We start from the raw sequence: 19,274 nt of genomic DNA on the forward strand, positions 1-19,274 counted from the left end.
GTCTATATTAAATTAAATGTATTTAAATCACTAGATTCTAGAGAACAGAACTATACAAAGCACTTACATATCTCTCCTGTCGGGTAAAATGTAATTCATTTCCATCCACCAGAAGAAATGCCTACTCTAAGCATTTTCTGTCCGCCTCTTGATGCGTAAATGTGCCTGTGCCCAATAACATGATGTATGACGATAAGAGCACCCCTGACTTCACACAAGTGTGAAAAATCAAAAACCTGATAAATGGATTCGCTGGTTTCTGCCGGACAGCGACTACGAGTGCTAAAAAGGTCATGTAATGTTTCAAACTGAGGTCATTCAGGTCAGTGTTGCCAGATTATGCGAGTAATAAGCTACTCAGTCTTTTGAAAACAAGCTCTGAAAAATGACTAGGCCACATGAGCACTTTAAACCTATATCCCTTTCCCCCCTAACTGTGTATGTGATGATTTCTATTTCTATTTTGCATATATGTGTATATAGATGTCTTTAAATGTCTTGATGAATTGAAAATAGAGGACCCTGATGTAAACCAGTCTGGTTATATCCTCGTAGCAGATTTTTTATAGAGCAGTTTTCTCATAGAGATCAATAATTTTAGGCGTAGAATCAAGCCATCCAGGATCCTGGTGAATCATAAAACCTTTGATTCTGTGAAAGAAAATATGTTTGAATAATTAAATTATATGATATGACTACATTTGTCTTTCTTCACAGAATCAAAGGCGTTATGGTCATGATTCACCAGGATCCTGGATGGCTTGATTCTAGGCTTAGAATAATTGATACATAGTTGTGTAACAGTAAATCTCTATGGGAAAAATGAATGTCAGATTTGTCACCGGGTCCAGAAATGCTCTATTGACCTGTACTTTCTTTGAAATGTACCCATTATACAAACTGCTAATAAAATGATCAATCAATTAATCTGAGGTCGAGGTGTACTGAAATGAAATCATACAAAACAGTTTACTAACAGTATTCAGGCTACAGACATCAGTTGTAATTCCCTTATTCACCACAAGAGGGCACACTAGCTAAGTGAATAATAATAAAGGAGATTCAGTGTCACAAGTCTCTTATGACATAGCAAGCCTATTGCATGAGAGGAAATCGACAGACATCTGTTCAACCAGTCATCACTTTGTGAAAAACATGTCTTTGGCTATAATTGGCTCTACACATTTTCCAACACAGTACATGAAAACAAACAATGCGTGAGTGAGTGATATAGTTAGAACTGTACGCAGACTTCATGGTTAATTAATAAAGCACAACAGTAGGCCTACAACTTTCAGCCAGTGGGATTGTAATTTGAGTTTTCGAACTCTATTAAAGCCAGCATAAAGCATAAAGTTTACTTAACCCAATAGAACACAAAACACGGGTTTAGAAAATATTTTTGTAATTTTCATAAACAATGTTGCTGATGTCTGAGGTGGGTGGGTCTTCAGTACCTTCATGATGATCAGTGACATCATAGAAGGTCATTTGTTTCCCTGCCCCATCCCTGTTTTTTTCTACAGGCAGGTGTTCGGGTGAATTTCACCCGATTTTAGTAATGGTTTAACTAAAAGGATGTTTAGTGTTCTAGAGTTAAGCAAAAGTATCAATACTGCCATGCCATGCAGAAATACTTGGTAAAAAACGAAATACATAGTGCTGAAGTGGTTACAGTATGTAATACTAATCAGAATCTACAAAGTAACTATAGTAACTCAAGTTTTTAAATTGTATTTCATTTTTAAATAATTGTAGTGGAGTAGAAGTAAAAGTATTTGGAAATTGGAAATACTCAGGTAAAGTACAAATACCTTAAAATAACTTGGCCGTCATGTCACAAGGCATACTTCACTGTCAAAGTCCATCCTACAGGGGACAGTAGAGGGAAAGTGGAGAAGAGGCAGGCAGAGAAATGGACAACTCCAAGGAATGGACTGGCTGCGGCTTCCAAACCCTGCTACACACAGCAGAAGATCGTGAGCGTTGGAGATCCCTGACGTCCCAAGCATCCACCATGACACCCCCATGGGATGAGTAAGAGCAAGAAAGCAAAACAATATATTGTTAATTAGAATGCAATCCATCCAAATGCCATTCTAAAATGGTTAGTCCCAATACTTGTTTCTGATTATGAGCAATTATTATTAATTTCTTGTCCACATTTGGAGTTACATCATGGCAAACCCAACCCCAAGTGGTCTTTCACTTTAAATCAGTTTATATCAATCCCAGGTCTGTTAGAGTGATCCAGGCATCTCTTTAGCTGATTTACTTACAAACCCTGGCCATGCGCAGGCCCAGATTAACAATGGAATTTAGTGGCGGCGCCGGTTAGGCCCAAGCCACACCAAAGGTCAGGTTGGGACAAAACGGCTTTTAAGGTAGACCACACCAATGCAACATGAAACTCAATGAGTTGCATTGGTGTGTTTTACCTTAAAACGGTTTTGTCCCAACCTGATCCTTTGGAGCTCCAGGGCCTGCAGCTTGCAGGGCCCTGTGCGAGACTATTTCAAATATCGTCTAAAAATGTAACGCAACACAGGAACCTCAGCTAACAGTAACAGCAAATCCAGTGTAGGGGAGCAGCCTTATAACTCTATGGGAGCAGCAGCGATAGTGCTGGCGGCGCGCTGAACGCATGCCCATTCATTCACTGTACGCAAAAGGTGTTGTTCTTGATTCTGTTACGCGCATGCGAATCACACGCACATTGCACGTGCATTTAGATTTGGTGTAGCTCCCGGGCCCTCGGAGGGATTGATTGGGCACTGCCCATGCAGGCTTCTAAGCACCGCCCACGCTCATAGGACTGTGAATGAGTGGCCTCCTATTCCTTCGTCACTGAGAATGTCTGTTCGCTAAGTCGATATGTTAGCTTTATTTTTTATACGTTTTATTTTCTCTCAGCCATTATAAAATACAAGGTAACCTCACCCATCTTGTGGCTTGAATTCATGATGTATGCCTTATGTCAAACTCAAGGCCCGGGGGCCAAATCAGGCCTGTGAATGAATTTTATAATGGCTGAGAGGCGTAGTGAGACACGGCGCGTATAGCGGAGTGTGTCCGACCCTTTCAGCCACCCACACTTCCTTGTTTTTACTCAGACGGGGGAATAGAAGGCGCTTGATGTTTTTACGAGGCCGCCCGGAGCCACGCATTCAGTCATATGAGCGCGGGCGGTGCTTAGACGCCCGCACGGCCAGTGTTTGTAAGGCAATCAAGTGCTCCCCTTCCCCAGTTCAGCGCTGCGGGATCAATGTAACGCAGCTATGAATGATATGAAGTGATTGAGGTGTGGATTATCGTGAGATTTACCATGGCAACCAGCCAATCAGAATCAAGTATTGGGACTAACCGTTTTAGAACTATGTATTTGACTATTTGCCAATCATGTGCATTGGGAGAACCTGGCCAGTGTTCCCACTTCCCAGGGTGCACTATAAAAGACTGGGTGTGGCCACACTCAGTATCTCTCTCTCTGTCCATGAGAGCAGCAGCACTTTGATTTGCACCATTCAACACCCCACACTACACTATCCACTCACCTAGGCTTCACTCATACCTGCACAACAGATTGTTGTATAGTTGATGTTGTATAGCTGACAGCAGACAGCCTAAGTACAAATAAAATGTATGAAAAGGCTACTACACTACAGTGAAGTCGGTTCACGGAAGTTGTTGTAGGCTATGTGGGGATTATCTGACGAGGTACCATTTGAGTGGGCAAAACCTTACATTATACTAAATTGTTTATAGGGTCAAGTAAAATAAATGATAAAGCCTTAATCCATAGGAGTATCTTTTTATATTTTTCCAAAAAGAATACAAACAGCCAATAGCATATTACAAGTTATCCCCCTCACTGGGGAAAACTCCGGGAGTGAGTGAGTTGTCCAGTATTCCACCCCCCCCCCCCCTCTCTCTCTCTCCAGGTCCCACCTCCCCTGTCTTGTGATTCACTAGCCGTCTGAGTTGAAATGTGCTGAAGTGCATGTGGGAGATGTGACTATCTCTTGGCCCTCTAAAGCCACAAATGTGCTGACCTCATCGCATTTATTTTGCTCTCCGCGATCACGAAACTGCTGTAAACAACCCAACTAACAAGTGAAACTGGAAAAAGGGAAACAGTCAGGAATCCACTATAGAAATGAAAACTCCAGAATTTCACAATTGTATCCTTACAACGACAAATCAAATCAAACACATCAAGAAATATGCCCTGAACATGCATTTATTTGAGCAGCTTTGTTTGCTAAAATTACCTAATCCATAACGTGTAGATCTTCTGTTTTCCTAAATCAAATATCCACAAAGTTAGAACATCTAAAGTCAATATGCATTGCACAACAGAGGGTAAAGTCAAGTCAAATGTCCCAAACTGGGCTGAGTCAGTCATAACTGAGGAAGTGCAACTCATAGCGCGTGATTCTGATCCCTATACCAAAGGTAACCGTGGTATGTCTGGTAGGTCTGGGTGTTTGTGGCGAAATGTGTTGACAGACATCAATCCAAGATATGATGGACACTATCTCAGATATGGATGGACGAAAGCACCAACATTCTTATTGATGAAATATAGGTAAGTAAATAGGTACGTTTGTTTGTTGTTATAGACAAGAAGAGAGGAAAGAGAAGAAAAGAGGGGGAAAAAAAAACAAATATATGTATAAAACATGTAATGACAGCCTTCCTAGGAATATGGATTCAAATGTACAATATTTGTCTTTGAAATGTAGTGGAGTGAAAGTGAGTAGTATAATAAGAATAAGAATACATTATAATACAGCCAGTGTTGTTCAAGTTACTTTTAAAAAGTAATTAGTTATAGTTATAATTACTAGTCTGAAAAAGTAACTATTTGAGGTCTAGCCAACACCAACTGGGGATTCCTGGATCGCTGCCCTCCACAAATTCCTATCCAACATCAGGTTCTTGAGCTCTGCAGTGTTGTTAGCCAAGCTGTCGCACCACAGCATGTCTACATATATGGTACGCTTCTGTCCCCTCCTGGCTTTGCACTGGGTTGGCTCCCATAGAGTCAATTTACTTGCCTCAAGTTCTGGGTGCCTGATGCAGTGCCCTGCCAGCCTCATCCTTCTCTCTCTGACTGTCCATGACCCGTGGTAGGTCCCCATAGAGAGGTTTCTGATGCGGTACGTCCGTCCATGTGGCACCTACTGTAGTGCCATTCGAAGCATTCTTGTGTAGACTCCATCCAGGGCTTTTTCCTGTTGTAAGTAAGTAAGTAACTAGTTACTAGTTGTTACTTTACTTTACTTTACTTTATTAAAAAAAAATATGATTTTACAATTCAGACACATTGTTTTCAAGGAAAAAATATTCCCTAATGTCACTGGTCCAGTTTTTTTTTAAATTTAAGATCTACTCTAAAAAACAGGAATAGAACACTTATGCCAATTGTATCCCAAATCACAGACAATATCCAGTCTAATGATATAGATATAATACTGATGCCCAGTACAGACAGGCCTAAAGTAATTACTCTATGTTACCATGCACCATGTCAGTTTACATGACTGCACTGGCAGGAGAAGGAGACGGTTCTTTTGGATTACATTACGTAACATGGGTAACTATACTAACTCACCCATTGAAAACACAGTAACTGTAATGGTGTTACTGAATGGGAAAATTAATGTAAAGAGTTACGTTACAAGTTACAGCAAAAAGTAAAGTACAGGTAAAGTGCAGATACAATATCCAGTTCTGTAGAAGTGAGTCTTAATTTAGTGATCTGTCTAACTTCCAAAGGATGAATATTCCACAAATGTGAAGATAGATGAAAATGCGTCTGAACACAACAATCTTTCTGCCTGTATGTTGTTATATGCTCTGTAATGTGAAGCACTTTGGTTCGACCTTGGTCGTTAGAAATGTGCTATAGAAATAAAGTTTGATTTGATTTGATCCAAGTTGCACACTAAAGAACTTCACCATTAGGTTGTCATTTATAATTATGAACAGTTTGAACACGTACAGTAGTATACTTGACAATGATTATAAGATGGTGCCTCGATATGGTGGACTAGCGACATCATCTGGCTTAAAGATGACGTGACGTGATTTCTTCTGTTTTGTTTTGGATTCGTCTATGGCGTTAACAAACATTACTCTAATACCCCCAGGTGTGGTTATAATATTCAAATATGTTTTGTGGGTCATCACGGGTGAATAACCATTATTTCTTGTTTCCTAAATGTAGTCATTATTGTAATTTTATATGTTCTAAAGCTTCTAGAGCTAAAATGTTTGCGAACCATGGGCATGCGTGTGTGTTGGGGGGGTGCATGGTACAGTATACGTTTTGCGCATGCGGTACAAACAGGAAATATAACAAAAATGGCGGCCACAGAACTTCTGGTACTGTATGAAGTTAGCTTGTAACTAAATATTTGATATTATTAGCCCCAATAATAAACATTTAGTTACAGTATAGTAGCCTACTTGATACTTATTGTAGGACGTTTTCATATGTACTGTCTTTAGGGTAGCAGAGTCAAGTGATTGTATTGTTGTCGAGCCTGTGCTGCTTCCGGATGGCATTGCCGATGGTATTGTTTGTGGTGACAATGTGTAACAGAATAAAAACGCATAAGGATGCAGATGTAGATGATTCTGCACCAATGGAGTGAAATTACAAAGTCAGCAACATTTGTTACATAATATGGCCGTGTGGTATACACCTCTCGGAGGGCCCACTGACTCATGCACAAGTGATCGCGGCACCCTCAGAGAATCGCATATAGCAATGGATTGATTCAAACCAACCTGTAGAATAGAATAATATTCTGTTGTTTAGACATAGCTATTTTGGATGCAATTAAGTGTGTGTGTGTGTGTGTGTGTGTGTGTGTGTGTGTGTGTGTGTGTGTGTGTGTGTGTGTGTGTGTGTGTGTGTGTTATTAATTAATTAATTAATATTAATGCACACACTTAATGCCAGATGATAGGGCACTTCTGTTGAGCTTAAAACATAATTGACATTATTTCACTGATAAGGCCTATACAGGCCATAAGTTACAAATAAAGATGTATGGAAGTAAAGTAGATATTAACATGACCACATGGATTAATATAAACAACATGTTTCTGCAGATCTCAGTCCAATGTGTTGACAATCAATCTGGAGTTCCTGGAGTGGTGGTGTATGAGGTGAAGACAAATGCATCGCTGAGAACCTTTGTCAATGGACAAGGCAATCTAAGGTCAGTACATTTGTACCATCGTACCATGTTTTGCAATTACAGTATGTACGGTACTTATTAAGGGAAGAAAAAAGTAATTTAACATGTTTTGAAACACAACACAAAACAATCGAGCCAACAAATCGAACCAACACAACTATACAGTGTATTGCACTAGGAGTTGGTTCATTTATTGTCATGAGCATTTGCGCCTGTCGTAGACATGCGCAGAGCAAGTTCAGTCAGGGAACCTCAGTCAGCGCGCCGGCCGTTAATTGGGCCACCACAGCATCATCCACATGATTCACTCAGCCAATCACAGCTCACCCCATCTCTCATACCGGCTACTTGAACCAGAGGTTTGCATTCCTCTGCCTTCTTGTTTGCCCACTGCTGCTGTATCAGCGTGCTGCTGTCATACAACTTGCGCTCATTCTGCTTGCTTACTTGCTAAATGCTTTATTGTATACTGTGCGCTGCTGTATACAAGTGCGTGCTCACCCACCTCCACCCCAGCTACCACCTGTCGTTTTGGATCTACTGTTTTAGGTACGGGGGATTCGGAGTCCCTATGGTCGGGACTGATGCGCTTGACCCGTACCTAAAAAGCAGATCCAATACATCGCCAAACCATAATAAATATATTGCATTGATTATCTTATATTCAATAAATATATATATTACATCCTCCTTGAGTTGTCTGACTGAACTGTAAAGGTGATGGTGTTGTGTGTTCATGTATTTTAGCTCAGTGAGAGCATTCCAGTTCCCTCGTGGACAACAAGACACTGCGATGGAGGTGGATCCCCCAGATACTAGTCATCATTTAGCCACAGAGTGAGTGTCATCCTGTCAAAGAGTGTGTGTGTGTGTGTGTGTGTGTGTGTGTGTGTGTGTGTGTGTGTGTGTGTGTGTGTGTGTGTGTGTGTGTGTGTGTGTGTGTGTGTGTGTGTGTGTGCGCGCGCGTGTGTGTGTTGCGTTCATGTGTGTGTGCGTGCATGGTATACCTCAACTAGTGATTATAAAAGTAATGTAAGCTTTTAAATACCGGTAATAATCAAAAGCCTTCATAATATTGCACATTGAAATCAGATATGCTTGATGCTGTTAAACATGGAATATGTCTTTAGATGTTTACATGTTTACAAGCATTAGATCAGTTGTTTAGCTGAACAGTCATGGCGAAGCAATAGAGAGAGTTGGTAGGATACAATCCAAGCGGACTCAGTTGCATCATGCATGTCACTCTCCTGAGTTAACATAATTCAGTCCAACTGACCCATACTAGAGGCCATCGAGATCCAGATTAAAACAACCTAACCAGAATAAAACAGATGCTACATAATCCTGCCTATGTATTTATACATGTTTCATTGTCCTCCCTTCAGGGACATGGAGGTTGACCAGTGAGTGCCAGTAGGTAAGCAAGAACGAATGCCACGGCAGATATTTTGGGTTCTGGGCAGTCGAAGTCCAGCTTCACTGAATGACGTTCTATAAATTCACTGCACTGCAAGGCATTTCTATGTTTGTAAGGCCATATTCTAACTAAAATGTTTAGGTTGGTTTCTGACCATCCGTTGCTCATCCTTTCATTTTAGTGTCTAATAACACGGGGGCTCGCCACATTATTTTGGGGAAAAAATTAATGGCTGGAAAATGGAAATTAAGCCTTTACATAGTACACATAGTACATGCATAAACTTCCCTCAGTATTTATTTATGGTGTATTTTCTATTATATTAAGGTTATTGTAGCGGTTGATTTGTACTGGGGGTGGGGAGGGGGACGGCCTGGGACGGGGGTCGCGAGACATGGCCAAAGCATTACCGGGGGTGCCCAACCAAAAATGTAGAGAACCCCTGTAATAACACATGCATGTCTTTTATCTCTATGTCTAATCACACATCCATGTATGTTCCAGATATGATCCCTCCTTTGGTCTGCCTGCATGGGGGTCTCATTCCAGTGGGACGTGCATCGGGGAGGACCTGTTGTCTTTGTTTGTTTGTGTTTTATTTTATTATAATATTTAAACATTTAAACATTTAAAGCGAATGCTTTTGGGTGTCCCTGGAACAAAAATATCTTGACATTTGGGGGTCCTCGATATGAAAAAGTTTGAGAAACATAACCACAGAAAACGGTTGGGACAATTCTACAAATGTCTTCCAAATCCGAAGATCGCAATGGGTTGAAATTGAAAACCCAACTCCGACTCACCTGATCTCCAAGGACGGCAAGTGAGGGAGGAAGTCGTTGCCGACGAAGAAGCACATGAACACCCAGTCATCAACACTCCTCTCAAAGTCGAAGGGGAACGGCAGGCTGGCCATGGTCAACTCTTTCTCCAGATACTGCACAAGGGAAAGAGTGAACATCAGTGGTAGAATAAAAGTACTACCGTTTTATTTTTACTTAACAATAAGCAATACCACAATGTCCTCTATTCAAATTGTATTATTGGAGTAATAGTGCAAAAGTAAAGAGGGTATGCGCATGGCATCATCATCATACCCGGAAGTTATGCGAGAGCACCTCCAGAGTGTCTGGCCTTGACAGCCCATATACAAACACAAAAGTCTATCTGATTGCATTAAACAACGTTAAACTTGATGTGATTTGCCATTCACTGCATGCATGTGCAAAATATTCGTCTCAAAGCACTCATGGTGCAGACTATCCCACTTCACAATAGGGACGCTAGGGTGGAAGTGTGCTCCGTGTGTGCGTCTTCCATACCTCGCGCAAAACACACAGCCTGATGAAGATGAACTCCTGTTCAGATACTGGCATGGTGTCTGCAAACTGGTCGTGCTGGAATAATGAACAGTAAAGGACAAGGTCAGAGAGAGGATCCACTGAAGAGCATGACATGTTTGTTTGTTGCTTGTGGGATCTTAAAGAATAATGCTTTAATAAAATATCAGAACAAAATGTAATATAGAATGTGTAAGCTCTCTCGCTCTACATCTAGATCTGGGGTTGGGGCAGCAGAAGCCAAAAGGTTAGAGAAGCATGCTTGTGGGTTCCCAGTTCGATTCCCTTGAGCAAGGCACTGAACCTCAATCACCTGCTAGGGGCTCATGGGCCAACAGCTTAAGACTAGGGGGGGGGGGGCGGCAGTGGCTCAGGGGTAGAGTGACCGGATGGGAACCGCAAGGTTCCCAGTTCGATCCCTGGCTCCCCCATAGTTAGTTTCAAAGTGTCCTTGAGCAAGACTCTGAACCCCTAATTGCTCCTTATGTGCAGGTTAGTGCCTTGCATGGTTTCCTCCGGCATCGGTGTATGAATGTGTGTGAATGAGGGAATGTAATGCACACTCTAAATGCACACTTAACCATTTAGAGGTATACTGATATACCGATTCCAATTGGTCAATACCGAATACCGATCAGATAGTACAGTAAATATAAATCAGTAGTGCAAAATCAACTGAAGCATTCAATCAAAATAATTTATGACTGTAAATGACACCATATCATGTGATAAATTACATGATACCGGAATGGCATACTCACCGATACTTGTAGCGTTACCAGCATTTTAGGCAGCTCTTCCTATACTGGTATAATATTGGTAACAACACTACATAAGGACTGTGGATATATACTGGCCAGTACTCAGGTTTGAAAGCGTGTGTGTGTGTGTGTGTGTGTGTGTGTGATTGTGAAGCAGCCAGGGCGATGCTGAAAAAAAGCATTCATGTTCAGCAAACCTCCCTTGGATAAATAAAAACATAATAATCACCTCTCCTTGTTTCTCCCGGGCCACAGTCTTTGAGCTCATGACCCATCTGATTACACAGAGGACAGGGCCGAGGCTGGTTGGGTTTAAACTCCTCTCTGATGATGGTGAAGTTCGGCTCGTGAGTAGCCAGGCCCAGCATGATCAGATCAGCTGATTAAATAGAAAAGGACAGAATGGACATTAGAAACAAAATAAGTTAAATGGGGTGCTAGTTTCCACCAATATACCTCCTTTGTATGGTGTGTGTGTGTGCGTGCATGGTCAGCTTGACACTTGTATCGCCAAAGTCGTTACTTTTCAGGAAATTGAACTAAAACCAAGTCAGGTAACTCGGGTTAGGCAGAGAAAGACCATCAATCAATCTCGGGAAACTTGTGTTAGGCAGTGTATGTGTAAGGTGTGAGGTTACGCCATCCTGGGTCATTGCTCAGTCTGTCTGCGCAGTAGTAGCGAAGACAATTCGCGAGGTTGTCCATGAACTCTGTTCCCTAGAGAGACATACACACAAAATGATGTCAAGATACTGAAATTCACCATGAACTGTTCTGTTGAATAATCATAAAAAACCTTTTGTTTGACAAGTTAGGAATAAGGAAACGCTGGCATCTGTGCTCTAAAACAAATTATAAACTTGAGGCTTTAATCCTTTTGATAGATATATACAAATATATGTTCATGCTCGTCAATAAAAAGACATCAGAAATCTATACCATTACACCACACCAATTATTCGCCATGCAACTACTTAAGTCACGACAGAATGGTGCTTTACTTATCAGACCGCTACGACAAACGCTAAAAACGTTAGTTGCCACGGACAGTTAGCTCAACCGCCTGGGCACCTAGGCTGCCCAGACGGTTGTCTGTCTGTTACTATCAATAAAGGAATAAAAAGCCCCAAGAACTAAATCTTTTTGTCCAACTTACTGGAGTGATGCAGTTGCTGTCAAACCTCTCCTTTATCTCCTGGGGTGGCAGGTACCCTCCTGAAGATGGTAGAAACCAGCAGTAGAGTTAAGTGTAATTGGAGGATTGGGTGGGGGGTGGGGGGGGAAGACATTCATTGAAAATAGCCATCTAGCTTGTAGATCGTCAATTTTGAAAACCATTTCTTGGTCAATGTTTTACCAGCCACTATGTTTTACGCCGCTCACTACAACGCAGAGTTGAAGTGAGCGACGTCAGAGCCGACGCAGAGCAGTTGCGTCACGGTCTATGAGTTGAGCATACAGTATGATTGTGAACCGAAATGTTAGCAGTGATCAGCCGATCCGCAATTGTATATTAAGATGTATATACACATCTTTTGAAAATAGCAGATCTACAAGTGTAGTATATTCATATTGTTACCCCATATACACATAGTACACTTAATATTATGTAGTCTATCATGTAGAACTCCAGATAGCCTGAGCAAGGCTCTGAGACAACCCTTTTCTCCTTCCCTTTGTTGAGACAAATAGGCCTGCTCTGATGTGATGTATAGGCAACAAGCAACATGTCTTTATGCCGTGTCACAAATATACATTCTTACTGCACACAGATGTATTACACCCTCAGCATAATGTTAAGTACAAGGTTAAGTATGGCTGCACACAAGGTAATGCTTATGGTATACTATATGCCATCGAAGAAAACATATAGTCTAGACTTTAAATACTGATGTGCACCCACAGTTCTGCAGGCCTGAGGTCGTACAGGTCATGTGGTTCCCAGGGAAAGTTATCAATGGATGTGACTACCATCGTAATATATTATATTATCTTGAGACCGTCCTTATTTACGTCCTTGGTTACGTATTGTTAATGGTCACACACACACACACACACACACACACACACACACACACACACACACACACACACACACACACACACACACACCTGTACGGCGACCTTGGGTGCCCTGAAAGGCGCCTTATAAATAGAATGTATTATTACTATTATTATTACACCACGTGCATTTTAGTGCATGTGCGTGCACTTGCCCATGTATATAAATTGTCATGTTTCCTCCGCACTGGGCTGCTTCTTCTTTTTAGGAGGTAGCCGAATTCAGCTCTGAGAGGTTTCTGGTTGGAGATGCTTCTTGTCAGAGATACGTTCAGAATGTAGCATGCTGAAGTCATGATTTGGTACTCATTGATGTCCTGAATAAACTTAGAACTACAGGACACGCCTGGACGCTCTCTTTTTTTTATAACCTGCCTGGTATACACCCACTATTATCAATACTCAATAGACTACACAAGCTCACAATGCGTCTATTTTCAAATGGCGGGAATGTATTCGGGCTGAAGTGGTTAATACAATGTTTTAAAATCTACATTGCAGTGGATTAAAAGTACAATATTTGGATCCGAGATGTAGAGGAGTCGATGTAAAAGTATTGGAAATTGGAAATACTCACATAAAGTACAAATAGGCCTACCTCAAAATTGAAATGCTGAAACAGTTAGTTGACATCTGACCCTGAAAGGACAAAGCCTTGATATGTATTGTAAGATAGCAGCTCAGCAGCTGATTACACGCTTGAGCAACATTATATCAACAGGTTTACCCAGTTACACTAATCAGCACTGATGATGTGCTCAACACTAACCTTTGAACCCACGGCGCACGCACACACACACACACACACACACACACACGCACACACACACACACACACACACACACCCACACACACACACACACACACACACACACACACGCACACACACACACACACACACACACACACACACACACACACACACACACACACACACAATTACTTCATGGTTTTCATTAGAATGTGTATATTCACTGATTTACTACGACACACTATGGCACATTATGAGTCCACTAGTACTAGTGGTTCTCAAACATTTTATTTGCTAGGACCCCCTTTAACTCTGAGAGAACATTTAGAGCCAACCTTTTGAACCATTTTTACACTCAGACCTGTTATGGTCATTCAGGGCTGGCTCTTTATGTGTTTCTGGTAATATTTTTGTCTGGTTATTTTTGTTTGTCCGTGGCAAAAAGGAAGTTTGACAGAAATGTCCGCCACAAGCATCCAACACAGTGATAACCCTGACATGTACGAACACATGTAGGCATACTTTGGTTTATTGTTGGAATCTGGTCACTCTTCTTAATTATTTAAAGCCAGCTGAAGATACTGTTAGGATGTTAGTAATCTCTCAAGAACAGAATCGGAGCTGCGCCAGAGGGGACAGGCCGATGGGTTCCCAGATCTGCTGTTAGCAGCTAGTTAATAACTTAAGTAGAGGGTAATTAACGATTTTATTGTCATGTTTCACTCCACTACAATGATTTGACCTCTTAGTTGCTATAGTTACTTATTAAAATGAATGAATAAATAAAAATACATATACACTTACTGTAACCCAGTAAGGCCCCCGGATGCGGATGGCGATGTACCTGTCACTCCCCCCTGAAGGAAGAAACCAATCAGTGTTAAGTCTGAACATGTAGTGCCCCGCCCCCTGTCCAGATAAAACACAAGGCATTGGTGTCTTCAGAGAAAGAACAGTCAGACATCCAGACTTCACCATGACGGGCGCTTGGCTTCTGATCCTGTTCTGTCTGGCTGCCACAAGAGCACAGGAAACTGAGGACACCCTGGAGGTGAGAGTGGGCAAATTGGAAGCACAACATGCAGGTGAGCTTTTAGATTTTTATTTTAAAGCCTACACATGCATTCTCAAACCATTTTTGTGCCAAGGAAGCTTGAACATCAGCTATGCTGGGAGTCCCCCTGGTACATGATTAGCTTAATGTGCAGCATTGTTTTCTCCTTCAACAGTAAACAAACCAACATACAATCATAATATGGTGGAAAAAGTACTCACATTGTTTTTTTTTACTTAAGTAAAAGTATGAATACTGCAATATAGAAATACTTTGTTACTAGTAAAAGTCCGGAATTCAAAATGTACTTAAAGACGATTAGCTCAATGTGCATCATTGTTTTCTCACTCAACAGTAAACAAACCAACATACAGTATAAGTGTATCTCTATGATTGATTTAATGTAAATGTGTTGCTTTCAGCCCATCTCGATGAGATGTTCATCCTAGAAACCAGGCTCAATGCCAGTGAGAATGCAGTGAAAGAACTGTCCAGTGAGTATACTTATAAAGAAGATTAAATATTGATGTTGTTAAGCAATATATCTCCCAGGTATCCATTGAAAATCAATCTATCTATCTATCTCTCTATCTCTCTCTCTCTCTCTCTCCCTCCCTCCTTTGTGTTGACAGACACACCACAGGTGGCCTTCTCTGCTGGTCTGAGTGATGATAAGCAAGTGGGTCCATTTATTTCTGACACCACTCTGGTCTTCAAGAGAGTCCACACTAACATCGGCTACGCATACGATCCATCTACAGGTGGGTGGCAGTGACAGAAGAAAGAAGTACTCACACATTTTACTTAAGTAAAAGTATCAAATCTAGTCTGCTGTGTGTGTGCATGTGTGTGCGCGTCATGCATGCGTGTGTATGATATGTCATACACGGCTATTTGAACTAGGGCCTATTTTAAAATGTATTATTTTTACTAAATAATTGTTGTAGGTCTCTGCCACAATATATCAGACATGTTCAGAGTCTACTCTTTGGAGTGATAATGTGAATAAATCACCAACTGTGTGTATGCAATGTCTTCTCATAGGTATCTTCACAGCACCAGTGAAAGGAGCCTATCACTTCCGGTTCACTGCAGCCGTCTGGGGATTCCCGGCCGAGCGTGTGGTCGTCCAGATGTTCAGGAACGAGAACATTCTCCTGACCAACTGGGGATACAACAATCATGGATTCACCGAATCCATCTCTAACGGAATGATCGTAGAGCTGGAGGCCAGCGATAGAGTTTACATGCGTTTACCCGCCATGAACAGGCTCTATGACGACTTCAACAATATCAGCATATGGACTGGTGTTCTGGTCTATTCCATGTAACACTGCTATACTGGTACCGTTGCTATACAGTCGAGTGTCGTTTTGGTTTATTCTATATTGCTACTGGTAGCATTGCTAAAGAGTTCCCTGATGTTCATTTGGTGAATAAACTAATTGAAATGCACTTTTGTCTGTTTATTTTTTGTTTCATGATTATATATTGTATATTGCTGCTGTCAGGCAACAGCCTTAATTGTATCTCAATTCTTTAACTTTTTATATATTGTATTTGAATAAATGAATGCCATGCTTCATCATACAAGAGTGTGGCATCTGTACTGTACTGTACGGTACAGTTTTATTGTTATAGTTGTGGTGCTCAGTGTGAGTGGCCCTTTGTGCTCAGTATGAGTGGCTGCTCAACAGTGCCACTTTAGGTCACCCGGCAGTATTGCAGCTGTTCATACCCAAAACGGACATACATGGATCTGTTCCTCCCTTTTTCAAAACTGCATTAGTCTCCCCCCTCCTTAAAAAACCTAACCTCTGCACTGAGCAATTTCAGACCAATATCCAAACTACCGTTTATTTCTAAGAACTACAGTTTCTTTCTAAGAACTACAGTTTCTTTCTACCAACCGGAGACAACCCTTTGAAGGTGATCTACGACCTTCTACTATAGCTACGGACTCAGGAAACTGCTTTGTCCTAGTTCTCCTAGATTAGTAGCATTTGACACCATGCAACACTCTTAAACTGCCTGTTGAAATATGAAATATGAAATATGTGGGCATTTCAGGCACAGCCGTAAATTGGTTTACGTCCTATTTACGTGTCAGTAAATTACAATTACAAAGTCAATGTCATGTTAGGCCAGTAAAAACACTGGCTGATGGCATCCCTCCTTAACGATTCCACAATGCCCTTCAGAAGGGCTGCTGTGGAATCTCTCAAAGGTGGCCTTTGCCTCTTCTGGTCCACAGAGGACTCTTGCTGGGCCTTTTGCCTTTGCATAAAATAGTTTCCCATCTGTAAAAAAACATGTAGTTTTCAAATTGTAATGACCACAAAAATATCTATTAATATTTGTACAGTTGGACAACACTGTGTACAAGTCCATGAAAATAGGACAGGGTTGTTGTATTATGTGCAAATAACTTTACAATAAGGGTAAGAAACACATAATGTCTGGGTAGCTCAACTTGTAGGTAGAGAATTTCTACAAGGGTCTGTCTTTGATCCTGTCAATTTACCATAATTAGAAACCAGATGCTTTCCTGTGATTAGGTAATCTATTAACCGAGTGCTGTGAGATCAGTACTAGATCTGCTATTTTTGAAAAATAAAATGAAATCTTCGGATATATATATTTTTAAGCAAACTTTTGTAAGTCAATTCTTTAGTTCTGGGGTTCCCTGGAACAACATATTTTGACATTTTGGGGAGCGGGCCTGCAGCATCACTGATACAGAAACATTGTTTTTCAGAATGCTTTTAGGATTTAGAAAACATTACGTAATGGGTTAACGAGGGGTCGACTATATTTAACATAATTCCTGACCTGCTATAAATCATATCATTTGAGCATTAAAATGAGCGTCTCTACTCTCTACAAAGGGCTTGCATGTTACTACCTGTCAGTGCGGAGTGTTGGCTGGGAGGAGGAGTAGGACTAAGGCCCTATACGTCCTATCTGGGGGGGGGGGGGGGGGCACTACCTGTCAGTGAGGAGTGTTGGCTGATGAATGAATATCAACATCCTAATATATCCTAATACTGGGTCAAATTATGACAGGCAATTCCTGCTGTCAAAATATGACCCCCCAGCCCCCAGTCAAAAAACACTTTGTTTGAAATAGACACTAATTGACTACCTGTCAGTGGGGAGTGTTGGCTGGGAGGAGGAGTAGGACTATGAGGCCATATGGGAGATCTGCAGGGCTGAAAAGAAAAGAAAAAATATATTTTTAACAGATACAAGGTGGCAGGAGGGTGTATCAACATGAATCTTTGAAGGAATTGAAGGATTACAATAATTGGTGTATAGGTGTTCAGCTGAATTATGTGAGGTCATTCATTTCCGAGATAAAAGAGAAAACTGATTTTGGTTTTGGTAGGCAGTAGATGAGAAGAGCATCAATTTGCAGGCTACATCTCAGGGAATTTTCAATAACTGACAGACATAAGCTGCCTTATCCATGTTCACCACAAGGGGTCACAATAGCCCCACGAACTCACATCATTATCTCAATTATTTTATATCAAAGTACAAGGATATCAAGGCATTGGAGCAGAACATGATCACCAATTGCAAGATGTAAGGTCATGCAGGTCTCACACACATGCAAAGGTAGACTAGACTCAAATAAATACAACTTTGCATAAATCAATGCCATTATGTTCTGTTTTTATTATGGTAACACCAATGACTTTTGTGCTAATTGGGAGCTTTTTTTTGTAACCATATAGCCTACATTTCATGAACCTTTTTGTTAATACAATTTGCAAAATAAAATGGCCAGAGAGATGATTGATTACATTTTGACCTCAAAGATCAAGGTCACAATTCAAGGTCATGCGGATAAAATTGCTGGGCAAGTGGGCAACGGAAAGACTACCATCAATTGTAGTTCTTTTTAATCTATGGTGAATAATACGTACGCCGGTATTCTCTTGTCTCCACTGAGTAGTCGTCTGATTTTAAAGAAAGTTATTACACTAGGCCTATATCATGTCAAATCATCTACTCTGTTTATGGTGGTTGATTTACGTTTGTATTTATACGTTTTGTTGTATTACGCCATGTAATGACCACATAATTAAGTGGCATCACTCAGGGAGGCCAATCTCAGGGTGAAAGGGTTGGCTATATAGTAGTGTATATTTGTACGTCTCCAAATGTTATGATGAATTGAACATGGTGGACCCTATTGTAAACAAGTGTAATGCTTTATGGTGTCGCCCACAGTTAACAGTTTTGTATTGCTTGAAATGTACTGATATTCTCCAATCTAATACTTCAATTAATCAATCAAAGTGCTGGTGCCTACCAAATAACCGCAAAAATGGTCACCGCTCTTCAAACAGAGGCAAGCAGAGCAGCTAATGAACTCAACTTGCACTTTATGAATGAAAGCAGTAATGTATTTGTATTGATACTTTTACTGAAGTAAGAAATGTGAGTGCTTTTTCCACCACTGTCTATCTGCAGCCAATGGACGAGGGCGAGTCCAACGAGCGGGGTGTCGGCGGGGGTTCCGTGATGTGATTGGACGCGAGGCCGGCATGGCCCGCCCTGGCGGAGACAGACAGACCAATAGAAGGCTCGGAGACAGACAACAACGGAGGTGTTTAGTTGCACGTTGACAGCAGTGTCATTATTACGGTTCAGTTCATGGAGG

The 19,274-nt window shown here is 41.1% G+C and overlaps 2 protein-coding genes and 1 long non-coding RNA gene across 3 annotated transcripts; 2 read left to right on the top strand and 1 right to left on the bottom strand.

Annotated features, from left to right (window-relative positions):
* Window positions 1-4,478: 4,478 nt before the first annotated feature.
* On the top strand, window positions 4,479-9,249 carry LOC308333851. The gene is made up of 5 exons (XR_013965828.1): window positions 4,479-4,588; window positions 7,126-7,235; window positions 7,962-8,051; window positions 8,603-8,634; window positions 9,139-9,249. It is a non-coding gene; the product is annotated as an uncharacterized lncRNA (long non-coding RNA).
* A 184-nt stretch (window positions 9,250-9,433) lies between these two features.
* On the bottom strand, window positions 9,434-11,102 carry LOC308333850 (5'-3' exoribonuclease 2-like; the record flags this gene model as incomplete). Its single annotated transcript, XM_080790357.1, has 3 exons — window positions 10,965-11,102; window positions 9,957-10,031; window positions 9,434-9,571 (listed from the first exon to the last, which is right to left on the bottom strand). Exons 1-3 carry the CDS (start codon window positions 11,001-11,003, stop codon window positions 9,434-9,436), a joined length of 252 nt encoding a protein of 83 aa, XP_080646483.1. The 5' UTR covers window positions 11,004-11,102.
* A 3,422-nt stretch (window positions 11,103-14,524) lies between these two features.
* LOC308334562 (complement C1q-like protein 3) lies at window positions 14,525-15,933 on the top strand (the record flags this gene model as incomplete). Its single annotated transcript, XM_080791360.1, has 4 exons — window positions 14,525-14,633; window positions 15,025-15,096; window positions 15,235-15,363; window positions 15,647-15,933. The coding sequence occupies 4 exons, from the start codon at window positions 14,525-14,527 to the stop codon at window positions 15,931-15,933; spliced, it is 597 nt and encodes a 198-aa protein (XP_080647486.1).
* Between the last annotated feature and the right edge of the window lie 3,341 nt (window positions 15,934-19,274).

This window comes from Protomyctophum bolini (genome assembly GCF_963924005.1).
Source record: "Protomyctophum bolini genome assembly, chromosome: 19".
NCBI classification, from domain to species: domain Eukaryota; kingdom Metazoa; phylum Chordata; class Actinopteri; order Myctophiformes; family Myctophidae; genus Protomyctophum; species Protomyctophum bolini.